This window comes from Crotalus tigris, unplaced genomic scaffold (genome assembly GCF_016545835.1).
Source record: "Crotalus tigris isolate CLP2741 ecotype Arizona unplaced genomic scaffold, ASM1654583v1 scf7180000019817.510193, whole genome shotgun sequence".
Lineage (NCBI taxonomy): Eukaryota > Metazoa > Chordata > Lepidosauria > Squamata > Viperidae > Crotalus > Crotalus tigris.
This window is the reverse complement of record NW_024097726.1, coordinates 394,081-409,143: the sequence shown is the minus strand read 5'-3', so window position 1 is coordinate 409,143 and position 15,063 is coordinate 394,081. Positions and strand designations below refer to the sequence as shown.

Genomic DNA, 15,063 nt, shown 5'->3' with positions numbered 1-15,063 from the left:
TTCTAAAAGAAAGTTGGAAACTACTATCAAATTCCAATAGGGATTGAGCTTCTTAAGAACTCTGAATTGGATTTTGGTAACTATCATCTTATACTTAAGCCTCCTTCAAAGCATTACACATGATCCATGAAGACCCAAGACTAAACAAATCTGAGCAAATGGCAAGCAAAATGCTGGGCAAAATTGTCATGGGAGGAAATTGTACTTTATTTGTTGACATGGTTATAAACCTAGGCACATTCCAACATTAGACAAATATTTATTCTGTGCATTTTTGAAAAAAAAATCTGTCTCAGTTTTCCCAAACTGCAAAGACTAGCAGAAAAAGTAAACACAACAGTGAGGAGAGTTTACACTATAAGGTTCAGAAACATAATTCAGTGTTTTTAATAAGTTTGTCCTTTCTGTTTAAATCAGGTCTCAGAAGAATAATATAGCATTTTGGGAAAAGATACAGCCAAGCAACCCCATTGCTGAAGCCAGAATGGAGAAGATCTCCACCACCACCATGTACTTTCCCTTGGTGCTCAGATAGGTAGGAACAAATGTTACCCAAATGCTGCAAAACACCAGCATGCTGAAGGTAATGAATTTGGCTTCATTGAAGCTATCAGGTAACTTCCTAGCTAGGAAGGCTACAGTGAAACTGATAGCAGTTAAGAACCCAATAAAGCGCAGAACAGTATAAAACATGATGGTTGATCCTTCGTTACATTCTAGTACAATTTCTTCAGCCATGGAATGTGTGTCTGAATCTGGAAATGGAGGAGAAATTGCCAGCCATGCAACACAAATTGTGACTTGTATCAGAGAGCAAGAAAGGACAATGGAGTTGGCCAGCCTTTTCCCCACCCATTTCTTTATTTGGGATCCTGGTTTGGTGGCCATGAAAGCAAGAACCACTATGGTTGTTTTACCCAAAATGCAAGAAATGGCTACAGAGAAGATGATGCCAAATGCAGTTTGTCGCATGAGACATTTGACTTGATCAGGTTGTCCAATGAAAAGAAAACTGCAGAGGAAAGAGAGCTGGAGAGCAATGAGAAGAGTATAGGTGAGATTCCTGTTGTTGGCTTTGACTATGGGGGTTTCCCACTCTTTAATGAAGATCCTTAGCACCAAAGCTGAAGTTACAAAAAAGAAGACAGCTACAGTGGCCAAAGTGATTCCCAAAGGTTCTTCATAAGACAAGAAAGTTATATGTTTTTCGATGCAAAGATTGTGGGCTTCATTTGGATATTGATCTTCTGGACATTGGAAACAGTCAACTGCATCTGCAAAAGAAAACATTAAAGGACTGTTTATTGATCAGAATTTCAGAGCTGAATCATGGCCTAGTGCTTAAGATGCTTCACCTCCCACTTGGGTGGTTGACAATTCAATAGCGGCAGATGTTTCTCTTAGAGTGTAAAGAAAAAATATCTGCTGCCAACTCCACCTGGTGTCAGGAAAGGCATCCAGCCAGTAAATGCTCAGTTCCATCCAGTTGCCCTGACTCTACTGCGAATTATGGGATTACAGTCATAATAAGGAAGTTATTTATAACAGTTGAAATAAGGAAACTTTGGTGCTATCTGAGATCAGTTGTTTTCTTGCAGATATTTCATAATCAAACTTGGTAACATCATCAGTGCTAGTCAACATGATTACAGTTGAACTGATGATGTTACCTAGTTTGGTAATGAAATATCTGCAAGTAAACCACCAAGTTCAGAGAGCACCAAGGACTGCTCAAAGAAAACATTGTGGCCCATAGAAGCTATGAAAGCAACTCCATTTATTTCTAGTTAATTATGTCCATTTTACTTGCATTACAGTATTAAAAATTAAGAATGGGACCATCCACATGCAGAAAAGTACCCTGTATATGTTTGGTCAAATAGACACCAAGAGTGTTGTTTGTATCAATCTCAGTGTCATCTTGGAAGATGCAAGGATCGTGCAACAGAAAATTTTATAATAGGTCAGAGTTTCCTAGCCTATTTTCCAATGAAAGGGTGTGATACTTCTTTTTGAGCTCATCTTGTTGGACATTTTACTTAATGACTGATGTATTTTATGGAAAATGAGTCAAAATCTGTCACTTTTCTTCTTAATAAGTGACTTCTCTACCTTTAAAAAGAGATAACCTAATTTTGGGAGAAATTTCTCTTAATTCAAAAGCTTTTTCATTTTGAATATTCTTCATGCTCAGGTGACAAATGTTTTAGCAAGAATTCCAGTTATTTATAAGGGTGAAAGATCCATGAAGATTGTAGTTCATTATCAGACCAGCAGAAGGACCAATATTTATGTTTCATATCTATTTATGTGCCTGCTTCTCTCCAGCATGGACAAGCTCATTTTCTTGCTTCTTTATACTAACATAGCATCATATTCAATTCACAGCAACAAACCCGTCAGTCAAACAGCCCGAATCCTGACCATGACTCAGAAACATCTGGACAAATAACACCCACACCAATTTAAAGGTCTGTGTTCTGACACACGAGCACAATTCAAAGCGCACTGAAGATTTTTCCCTGAATGGAGATGTTACATTTGCAGCCAAATCACCAAACTTGGAGATCAAACTAACAGCTCAACTACCAACCTGAGCTAGTAATATTCAAATGCATTATCTTTCTTCAATGAGGTCAATATTCCAAATTCTGAATAATTGATTACATTTGAGAATAATACCATGCAGAGTAAACACAGATAGGTATAAAATATTGCTGGTGACAGTTAATAAGTCTTCTCATTAAGCACATCTCACCTGATCTGTTTGAAATTTTCCCCTTTGCACAAGGAAGACAATCATAGCAGCAAAAGGGCTTCTCATCTATTTTTTTCTTCAGGTAGCCTGGATAACAATTTTCATTGCATACAGAAAGTGGTAATGCCTATTCAGAAGTGAAACCCGGAGAGAGTTTTATATTTTATACACTCATATTTCAAAGTGTATATGATATTCTGACAAATCTGCATAGCTTTTGGAGAAATTCTATATATGGGATTCAATTCAACGTATTATTAGATAAGCACATTTAATGAATGCCACCATAATAATGTGACATTGTCTATATGTCCTCATATAACCATGTATTCCCTATATATTCCTATGTATTTCCTATGTATCCTATGTATTTCCCACGTATTTCCATGTTTTCACAAAACCTTAGAGGTTTCCTGAAGTCTTAAATGTTCAAACTGGACTCCCCTCAAATTCCATTTTGGTCATTCTGATCAGTAAATATCTATGAGGACTCTCAGTCATCCAGGTCAATGGTGAAATTAAACTTTGGAATTATCTGCATTTTAATTGAGTCCATTTTCATTGAGTCCAGTCCTTTCTGCCAAATAGGTCCTGAAAAGAAATATTACAGAGAATTTACTCATGGGATTCAGAGTTCGAATTGCATCTAGTCAGTCTTGTAGAAATTATGAAATAGACCATGTTTTTTTAGTGACAAATTTGCAGGTTAAATTTAGAAAACTAAAGATAATAGTTGGGATTTTAAAATATGTCTTAGAAAATGTGCTGTTTCAACATAATAAAATTATAGGGTAGCAATGGACAGGAATAAGATATTTCAACCAGTACATTATGTCAGCATGTCACTTGTTTATTGTTAAATAATTTCCAGCTTTTATAACTCAGAGATGGTTTCCTATGTAGGACAACCTGAGAATGATAGCTGGTAATTGCGTACATTCAGGAATGCCCATAGATTTCTGGAAAGACAAGTTTAATAACAGAAGCCCTGTGTAATCTGATCTCTGCTCTTTCATCATATTTTATTGCCTTAATTTTATTACTAATGAGTCACTCAAATGATAAAAGTGATTTCCGAATATGGTAGGGAGGAGGATTTTAGACAACCTGAAATATCAGTAGGAAATACCTGGTTGAACATGGTTGGCCAGATGATGTTTTCTTCAGAAATCATGAAAGACTCTTCTGGAGAAGTCAATGGGTCTATCTTTCCAACTTTGACTTTAAGAAATGTTTTGTTTGGGAATGTGATCCAGTTGATGATATCAAATCCAGTTCCCAATTCCCCCTTTTCATTAAAGAAAACTGTTTCCCCAACACTGTTGTTAAATAAGACTGTTCTCAGGTAAGGATGAAGCTAAATGGAATGAATATATTGATTTTTTAGCTTTGTGTTTTAACTGTGCACGGTGTCCAGTGTTATATGTATGAGATGGGCGGCCATATAAATTCAATAAATAAATGCAATTGATCTGGAGAAATAAAAATCCACACTAAATGTACACAACTACCATTTAGAAGTTCCTAATACTACTGTGCAAGTGAACCCCAATATTAATAAACATATTATCACCAAATAAAATGGTCTGACGAAATTTCAAACTGAATTTTGAAGCTTGATTTAGAATTGGATCTTTTTTACATAGTTCCTCCACACTGTTGTCAGGAAACATGAAACATGAATTTGTGTATACTATGTGGATACTGAACCTGAAATGTACATGTTTTGCAATCATAAAATCACCTGATGGCATCAGAGAAGATTTTATTCTTACAATTTTATTTTATTTTATTTTATTTTACAAATTGATTGCTTGATCAATCTGTCATTGTGATTTCTTTTATTATTACCTGCCATGTTTCTTCCTTGATAATCATCAGCCTTCCGTGGTCCGCCCTTGCTCTGTGTTTGTATTTGGATGAAAACATGGCTTTCAAGGCATGTGCCACAGCATAGATTGCATTATAAATGCTGTAACTCTGCCCAGTCATGGTGGTCTCAAAGACAGAATTAGGAAGAGTCTCCAACTTCTCCTCTCCAGTGCACAGCACTCCAGCATTCTCATCTAATTTATCTTTAAGGAAAAAACATTCAAATGCCTGCTCCCAGAACAATCTTGTTAAATGATCTTCTTCTTCTAAAGAAGAGCTTCTCATCTGCAAGAATGGTTTGAACCCAGTCACCTCCTTGGAAGAAACTGCAAAAGATATGGCACCATGAATAAAATTCAAAGGGAGTATTTTTTGAAAAGGGATTGATGTGAACTCCATCTGGGCTGGCATGATCCAAACTTTGTCTTTTCTCTTTACTGGTATATCCTCATATTCTGAAAGATGGGGAAACATTCTGAAAATGGCAATTATGTGGTTTTCACCATAGAGGATCACAACATTGGCAGTGCTGTTCATGACAACCTTGTACATGGTGACATAATCTTTATATACATATTCAATGTGATTAGAATAAATGTCTTTGGGCAACTCTTCCATGAAGTCAAAGCAAATACCTTTCTGGACAAACAGTGTAAGGGCATTCCATACAAACCTCTCTCCACTCTCATCAGGTTGGGAAATCAGCCCTATCCATACCCACTTTAAATGTAACAGCAGCTGAAGAATCCCCTTAGTCTGAAGGTCCTCATTTGGGAAAAAACGATAAAAGAAAACTGTGTGTTCACTATTATCATTCATTGGAGCAGATCCATATAGAAGCTAAGGAAAAATAATTTAAAATAGTTGGGTATTAGACTCTATGATACAGATTGTGTTCCTCCAAGAAAAATGTAACCTAGAAAGAAACCAGTTTTTCCTTTAGTTTAATATTTGAATGCCATAGATTTGATTCAGTAATTTGATTCCGTAATCCCTGAACTTTAGAAGGATAACAGAATAACACAGTTGGAAGGGACCTTGGAGATTTTCTAGTCCAACCCCCTGCTTGGACAGGAAGCCCATCCATTCTAGACAAGTGACTATCCAGTCTCTTCTTAAAATGTTCCAGGGATGGAGCACCCACAAATTCTGGAAGCAAATCATTCCACTGATTAATTGTTCTGTCAGGAAATTTCTCCTTCATTCTAGGTTGGTTCTCTCCTTGATTATATAAGAAATAACTACATCTCCACAGAAATAGAGTACAACAATGATAAAAACTGTCTTGAATGCATTTGGGTCAATATAAAAGGGGGGGGGAAATGACATTGCCATAGGTGTATACTACAGACCACCCAACCAAACAGAGGAAATAGATGAACTTTTTGCTAGTCAGCTAACTAAGGTATGTAGGAAGCACATCACAATAGTAATGGGGGACTTTAACTACCCTGACATCAACTGGGAGACAAACTCCACACCAAGTGGAAGATCAAACAGGTTCCTGGCAAACCTAGCAGACAACTTTGTCTCCCAAAAAGTAGAGAAGGGAACTAGGGGATTAGCCATTTTGGATCTAATTCTCACTAACAGAGATGAAATGATAGACGGTGTTGAAGCCATAGGAACCCTGGAAGGAAGTGATCATGCAATATTAGAATTCAACATTATAGAAGCACAACCAATAGAACACAGTCAAACTAGAGTCTCGGACTTCAAGAGAGCTAATTTCAATAAACTTAGAGAGGGCTTGGGAAGGATTCCATGAATGAGAATCCTCAAGGGGAAAACAACTCAAGAAGCTTGGGAAATTTTGAAAAATGAGATAATAAAAGCACAGTCTAGCACAATACCAACAAAGAGGAAAAATAACAGCTCTCAAAAGAAACCAGCATGGCTGCATAAAGAACTCTCTGACAAATTGAAAGATAAAAAGGACAAGTATAGAAAGTGGAAAGAGGGGAACATAACTAAGTCAGAATATCAGCAAATATCCCGAGCCTGCAAAGATGAAGTGAAGAAAGCCAAGGCTCAAAATGAACTAAGGCTTGCGACCAAAGTCAAAAATAACAAAAAAAGCTTCTTTCAACATGTAAAAAACAAGAAAAAAGTGAAGGAAATGATTGGTCCATTAGTGGGTGGAAGTGGCAAGAAGGTGACAAGCAACAGGGAGAAAGCAGAACTATTTAACTCATTTTTTGCATCTGTTTTTACACAAAGGGAAAAAACAGACCAACCTATCAAAAATAGTGCCATAAAAAACAAAACAGAAATACAAGTTAAGATAGGCAAGAAAATCGTTAGGGAGCACCTGTCCAGCCTAGATGAGTTCAAATCGCCAGGACCAGATGGATTACACCCCAGAGTTCTCAAGGAACTGGCAGATGTGGTATCGGAGCCACTGAACTATATTTTTCAAAGATCCTGGAACACAGGGAAACTACCAGAGGACTGGAAAAGAGCTGATGTAGTTCCCATCCTCAAAAAAGGAAAAAAAATGGATCCAGGAAATTACAGACCTATCAGCCTGACCTCAATACCTGGGAAGATCCTGGAAAAGATAATCAAACAACGAATCACCGAACACCTAGAGGCAAACAAAGTCATTACTAAAAGCCAACAGGGGTTTGTCAAAAATAGATCATGCCAGACAAATCTTATTGCATTCTTTGACCAAGTGACAAAATTAGTGGATCAGAGGAATGCTGTGGACATAATTTACTTGACTTCAGTAAGGCATTTGATAAAGTAGATCACAACCTACTACTTGACAAGATAGAAAAATGTGGGGTAGACAGAACCACCACCAGATGGATCCGTAGCTGGCTGACCGGCCGTACTCAGCGAGTGGTCCTCAATGGAACTGCCTCTATATGGAGGGAAGTGTGTAGTGGGGTGCCCCAGGGCTCTGTTCTGGGCCGAGTACTCTTCAACATCTTCATCAACGATTGGGATGAAGGGATAGATGGGGAACTCATCAAATTTTCAGACGACACCAAGCTGGCAGGAATAGCCAACACTCCAGAAGACAGGCTTCAGATACAGAAGGATCTGGACAGACTTGAACACTGGGCACTAACTAACAAAATGAAATTCAATGGTGAAAAAAGCAATGTTCTACATTTAGGCAAGAAAAACCAAATGCACAAGTACAGCATAGGTGGCACCATGCTCAATAGTAGTAACTGTGAGAGGGACCTCGGAGTCTTAGTAGACAATCACCTAAATATGAGCCAGCAGTGTGCTGCAGCTGCCAAAAGGCCAACACAGTGCTAGGCTGCATTAACAGAGGGATAGAATCAAGATCACATGAAGTATTAATACCACTCTTCAATGCCTTGGTAAGGCCACACTTGGAATACTGCATCCAGTTTTGGTCACCACGATGTAAAAAGATGTTGAGACTCTAGAAAGAGTACAGAGAAGAGCAACAAAGATGATTAGGGGACTGGAGGCTAAAACATATAAGGAACGGTTGCTAGAATTGGGTATGTCTAGTTTAACGAAGAGAAGGACAAGGGGGGGGACATGATAGCAGTATTCCAATATCTCAGGGGCTGCCATAAAGAAGAGGGAATTAAGCTATTTTCCAAAGCACCTGAAGGCAGGACAAGAAGCAACGGGTGGAAACTAATCAAGGAGAGAAGCAACCTAGAACTAAGGAGAAACTTCCTGACAGTGAGAACAATTAATCAGTGGAACAGCTTACCTCCAGAAGCAGTAAATGCTCCAACACTGGAAGTTTTTAAGAGGAGACTGGACAGCCATTTGTCCGAAATGGTGTAGGGTTTCCTGCCCGAGACCTCCAAGGTCCCTTCCAACTTTACTACTACTATTATTATTATTACTTTCCATCCATTGCTTCTCGTCCTGCCTTCATATGCTATGGAGAATAGTTTGACCCCTTCTTCATTGTGGCGGCCCCTTATATATTGGAAAACTGCTATCAAGTCACCCTTAGTCCTTTTCATTAAACTAGACATACCCAATTCCTGCAACCATTCTTTGTATGTTTTAACCTCCAGTTCCCTAATCATTCGTTGCACTCTTTCTAGATTTATTTTAATCCACCTTTTGCTAATATATCTTCTTCTTACTGTCCAAGATATGATGATATTATATGATATGACATTATTTGATTCTCTATGAGAGACAGTGGCAAGATTACTTGGGAGTAGAGTCTCCTTGCCCCTCCCTTTAGAACAGAAATGGAAAATACAATGCTCCCTATGATAATCTGATGACATCGACTCAGTTGCAATCAGATTACAACAACATGATGTATGTAGAGCTGTCTTGGAAGAAAGCTTGGAGAGTAGAGGTGCTATGAATGTGGCTACTAGGTTATTAGGCAAGTAAGTTTTAGATTTTGGCAATCACACAAGCAACAGACCTCACTGGCGAATAAGACATTTATAAGCTAAGAAAAACAGGGTAAGAAAATTCTGCTGATGATGTTACATTCGGAAACTAAATTGAAACAAGCTTGAAGAGCAAACCACTGCCCACTTACCTCACTGATAGAGCGACTCTGGAAAGTGTACATTTTTAAAAAAAAGCCCTCTAAAAACTGTACATGTTCATAAAGGTTGCAATTTGCTTCTTTCTATATTAATCAACTACTCTGATCCCATTGTTCTATAGATAGTTACCTCTGTACAAAACACTACAATAAAACCAACATCCCATCTCTCTAAAAATCCTCTGGCTTTCTTCTTTCATCCTCTTAACACCTCCATGTGACTCTGCAATAATTATCAATTATCTTCATCAACGATTTGGATGAAGGGATAGATGGGGAACTAATCAAATTTGCAGATGACACCAAGCTGGCAGGAATAGCCAACACTCCAGAAGACAGGCTTCAGATACAGAAGGATCTGGACAGACTTGAACACTGGGCACTAACTAACAAAATGAAATTCAATGGTGAAAAAAGCAAGGTTCTACATTTAGGCAAGAAAAACCAAATGCACAAGTACAGCATAGGTGGCACCATGCTCAATAGTAGTAACTGTGAGAGGGACCTCGGAGTCCTAGTAGACAATCACTTAAATATCAGCCAGCAGTGTGCTGCAGCTGCCAAAAAGGCCAACACAGTGCTAGGCTGCATTAACAGAGGGATAGAATCAAGATCACGTGAAGTATTAATACCACTCTTCAATGCCTTGGTAAGGCCACACTTGGAATACTGCATCCAGTTTTGGTCACCACGATGTAAAAAAGATGTTGAGACTCTAGAAAGAGTACAGAGAAGAGCAACAAAGATGATTAGGGGACTGGAGGCTAAAACATATAAGGAACGGTTGCTAGAATTGGGTATGTCTAGTTTAACGAAGAGAAGGACAAGGGGGGACATGATAGCAGTATTCCAATATCTCAGGGGCTGCCATAAAGAAGAGGGAATTAAGCTATTTTCCAAAGCGCCTGAAGGCAGGACAAGAAGCAACGGGTGGAAACTAATCAAGGAGAGAAGCAACCTAGAACTAAGGAGAAACTTCCTGACAGTGAGAACAATTAATCAGTGGAACAGCCTGCCTCCAGAAGCAGTAAATGCTCCAACACTGGAAGTTTTTAAGAAGAGACTGGACAGCCATTTGTCCGAAATGGTGTAAGGTTTCCTGCCCGAGCAGGGGGTTGGACTAGATGACCTCCAAGGTCCCTTCCAACTTTACTACTATTATTATTATTATAATAAATCAACCAAATCCATAGCTTGTCATACCCAATGTACCATCATTTTTATCTTTTTTTCCTTAAAAACAAAAATATTCTTGATGGCAAAGACAAAATCTCTTTTGTATAATGGAAAGAAAAGTTTTCAAAGTATAAAGTCCAACAAGGAGATATTGTATAGGTTAAAATGAACATCAGTATAGATATAGCATACATTCATTCATTTGTATTACATAACTTCGTTTTTTAAATTATTTGAATTACCATGAATAACATTTATAGACAGGAAGGAAGGAAGGAAGGAAGGAAGGAAGGAAGGAAGGAAGGAAGGAAGGAAGGAAAGAAGGAAGGAAGGAAGACCAGTGTGCAGTAGAAAGATCAAGATACTGTAACTATTACTCAATCAGGTCCATGAATTCTTAATATTTTTACTAATGTATGGTAGGAAAATGGATGCATGACAATATGTTGACATTTCTCTTTAGTGTATTGCAAATATGTCAAAGAATCATTGTATATTAATTGTTCAGATGATTCAGATTGAGAAATAAAGCAAGTAAAGTATGAAAAAATATCCATCTCATCTGGAAACACATAATTTGGACTGCCAATTTAATTCCACATCCCAAAATAAAATATTCAAGGAAAGAAATTATTATTCATTGTTTTCTAAACATGGCTTTATAAAAGTAAAAACAGGTGAGTTCATTCAGGGTTGCAAGATTATTGTAACTTACAATAACATAACTATTAGTATTCATGATTTTGTTTTCTAGGCTAGACAATCTTTCAGAGCTGACATTCATCGTAGATTCAGATTTAAGAATAAATCAAGTAAAGTACCTAAAATTATCTATCTCTTCTTGCCACTTTATTTCCAAACCATGAAATAAAGGAAAAATCTTCAATGAAAGATATATTATGTTTTTTTCTGGGATAATGATAGACCTTATCCCCATAAAAGTCACTGATGTTTCATTAGGGCAGAGAGGCTCTAAATCTGTTTTCCATGCATGCTCAGCCGGCATGTAGCTCCTGACAGTAACATTGACAACATTGCCATCACTACCATGGAAAATTCCATGGAATAAACCAAGTACAAAAAAATATCCATCTCATCTGCAAACACATAGTTTGGACTGCCAGTATCTTACAATAACATAACTACTAGTATTCATGATTTTGTTTTCTAGTCTAGACAATCTTCCAGAGCTGACATTCATCGTAGATTCAGATTGAAGAATAAATCAAGTAAAGTACCTAAAATTATCTATCTCTTCTGCAAACACATGATATGTTGTTCATCATCTGCAAACACATAGTTTGGATTGCCACTTTAATTCCATATCCCAAAATAAAATACTCAAGGAAAGAAATTATTATTTGTTGTTTTCTAAACATGGCTTTATAAAAGTAAAAACAGGTGAGTTCATTCAGGGTTGCAAGATTATTGTAACTTACAATAACTTAACTATTAGTAGTCATTATTTTGTTTTCTAATCTAGACAATCTTCCAGAGCTGACATTCATCATAGATTCAGACTGAAGAATAAATCCAGTAAAGTACCTAAAATTATCTATCTCTTCTGCAAACACATAGTATGTTGTTCATCATTGTTTGGATTGCCACTTTATTTCCAAATCACAAAAAAGTAATAAAAAGAAAAGTTGCCTTATTTGTTGTATTTTTGTAAACATTACTTTGTAAAAGAAAAAAGTGGGAGGTAGTTTAAGACTTGCAAGACTCTGTTATTGTAACCTTACAATAAAAGAATTATTAATATGTGTGATTTTGGTTTGCTACCCTGGACAATCTGGAAGGGATGACATTAACCTTGCAAGTAGGAAAACACTTTCTCTTCCTCTGCCTTAACTTTCCAGAGAATTGGGGAGGATTGGGTGTTAATCCTGAGATGCTTTCTCAAAGAACACTTCTGGTTTAGTCTCAAAGTTCTTTTATTAGACTTTTTAAAAATAGGACTGCAGTTCTTCTTCCCACCTTTCAAGGTGATTCTTAAAGTGTATACTTAGTCCAAGAAAAAAAATCTCACCTGGGGCATCTTGTAGACATTCAAGATGTTTGCCACTAAGGGACAGATGTAAGAGTTAGGTCCTGCAATAACAGATACTGTCCAGTCTTTGGCATCACATTTATAGTTGGGGATGAATCTGCCACGTGTTGAGAGAAGCTCCATTGAAGCCAAGTAAGTTAATCCCGCCATGTAATAACTGTTAGAGATGTCAATACCCAAGGTCATGTTGGCTAATATAGGCTTATTCTCATTTATCTCCTTTACAGCAAAAATCAAAGCCAAGATATGTTGGTAGTTCTGCAGGAAAAATCTGCAAGAAAGGATATATTGTGTGGATCTAGGCAGGATGTTATGATTCTTTTAATTCATCATGAACATTTTTTACTAGAAACAGATAAATTGCTTGAAGAAAAATGATCGTCTTAAAACCCATATGTAATTCATCTATCTATCTATCTATCTATCTATCTATCTATCTATCTATCTATCTATCTATCTATCTATCTATCTATCTATCTTTGGTTATTCGGGTTTTCTCCCGTGTCAAATTGGAAGTGTCTTAGCAATGTTTCGACGAAGTCTCCTTCGTCATCTTCAGGCTGGTGTTTTCGGCTTCATGCTTCTAGGACAGCGGTTCTCAACCTATGGGTCGCGACCCCATTTGGGGTCGATCGACCTCTTTTGCGGGGTCGCCAAACGCGGCGATCCGCCATTTTGTCCCCTCCGGGGGCGCGCCGCGCCTCCGGGGGGGCGGTGCCGCGCACGCGCGCCGTGCGTGGGGGTGGCGGCGCGCCTCCGGGGGGCGCTGCAGCGCATGCGCGCCGCACGTAGGGGCGGTGGCGCGCCTCCGGGGGCGCCGCCGCGCATGCGCGCCACACGTGGGGGCGGTGCCGCGCCTCCGGGGGTGGCGCCGCGCATGCGCGCCGCGCGTGGGGTGGCGCCGCGCATGCGCGCTGTGCGCGGGGCCCTGCCTCCATGTGCGCCGCCGCCGCGCATGTGCATACCGTTTGTGTGGCGGAGGTCGCCGTCACACAAACGTTGAGAACCGCTGTTCTAGGATATATATATTATATCCTTATATTTCCATCTTCTTCTTGGTTATATTTTATGGCGGATATAGGCATGAAAAGTTTGTTTGGAGTAAACTTGAGAACAAATGTTATATTTTTAGATCTTTGATATTTTTAGATGATAGATCTTATCCCAATAAAAGTCACTGATGTTTCATTAAGGCAGAGATGCTCTAAGTCTGTGTTCCATGCATGCTCAACAGCTGTTTGGAAAATAATTCAAAGCATGCAACTGTTCCCTAATATTAAGTGAAAGAATTAAATGATTAACATAGATTTAAGTACAAATAGTACAGCATCTTGATAGTACATCACTAACGATTGATTTAACCGTAAAAAAACAAGAAAATCTCAATATGGAATTTGAAGAAAAATACCAGTGGGAGAGTTGTCATAAGTGTGTTTGTGTATTTATTTGCCAGGGCAACCTATTAGAGAAAGATATGCTATAGTTAAGAAGAGAAAGTTTTTACATGAGCTCATCAACCAGTTCTTCAGATGGGTGCCTTGTGAAACCAACTGGATCCGATATCATGTAGAACTGAGAGAGTATCCCAGCCATTATGAAATCTCCTGGCAGAAAATACTTGTGCTTAATAAAGGGAAGTTTCCCCACAGAACATGTTTTAATAAAGCATGTAGCTCCTGACAGTAACATTGACAACATTGCCATCACTACCATGGAAAATTCCATCTTCTTCAAGAAAATAGTTTTCACTACATAAGAACCAGTTCGATCTGTAAGAATGAAACATAAGGGGGAAAAACTCTCACTTATTAGAATAAATATTCTTTCTAAGAAAAAAGGTTGTTATGTCTCTAACATTCTGATCCCACAATTAACAGACTCTTTCAATCTTGAGCTATTCTTTGGTGTTGTGCCTGAGAATTCCTGAAAGAGTTGAGAGAAAAAAACCACATTAGTAAGATTCTTTGGCTAATTATAGGGGAAATCAGTGAATGTTTGGTGACATTCCTTGGAGACTGTGGAGAAAGTAGAATGATGATTTGTATGGGCTAGGAAAAAAAGAACTCATAACTGAAAACTGTAAAAGAGATAGAGAAAAATAATGAAAATTCAGATAAACAAATGCTAGTTCTGTAGCTGTAAACTTTACATTCTCTGGAACAAAACAACTATCTGACTTTGACCTGTTAGGGCGTACATTAAAGCATGATTTTCTTTCCAAAAAGCTAAAAGGAAATTGACCCATAATGTTATAGAATCCTGACCACCTTTATTTATCTTTTTGATAGGTCTTTAAAAACTTTGATTATTGTATTTGTAAAGTAATTAAAAGGACTGGAGGAACATTGTCCATGGGGTTGCGATGGGTCAGACATGACTTCGCAAGTAACAACAACATAATTAAATCATGACATTTCTTTTTAAGCTTTCTAATGGAAGCAGGCCTGTGAGCTGTGCAGAGTCCTTTGGGATGGGAACAGTGTGTAATGTCAAGTGAATATGCAAAAGGAATACTATTGGAAACATTTTTTTTCAATACTGTTTTTATTGCAAAATAAAATAAAATAAGCTTGGGTCTTTTCACTCATTTTAAATGATTTTTTACTCCATATCCTCAAAGTCACACGGTGTGAACCATATATTTTTTCTCTGGTTAGATGAGTGACATGAGCCACCATTGATATT

General features: G+C 37.9%; 1 protein-coding gene across 1 annotated transcript; it reads right to left on the bottom strand.

Annotated features, from left to right (window-relative positions):
- Positions 1-420: 420 nt before the first annotated feature.
- LOC120317745 (extracellular calcium-sensing receptor-like) lies at positions 421-12,528 on the bottom strand. The gene is made up of 4 exons (XM_039364589.1): positions 12,358-12,528; positions 4,610-5,470; positions 2,759-2,885; positions 421-1,274 (listed from the first exon to the last, which is right to left on the bottom strand). The coding sequence occupies exons 1-4, from the start codon at positions 12,526-12,528 to the stop codon at positions 421-423; spliced, it is 2,013 nt and encodes a 670-aa protein (XP_039220523.1).
- Between the last annotated feature and the right edge of the window lie 2,535 nt (positions 12,529-15,063).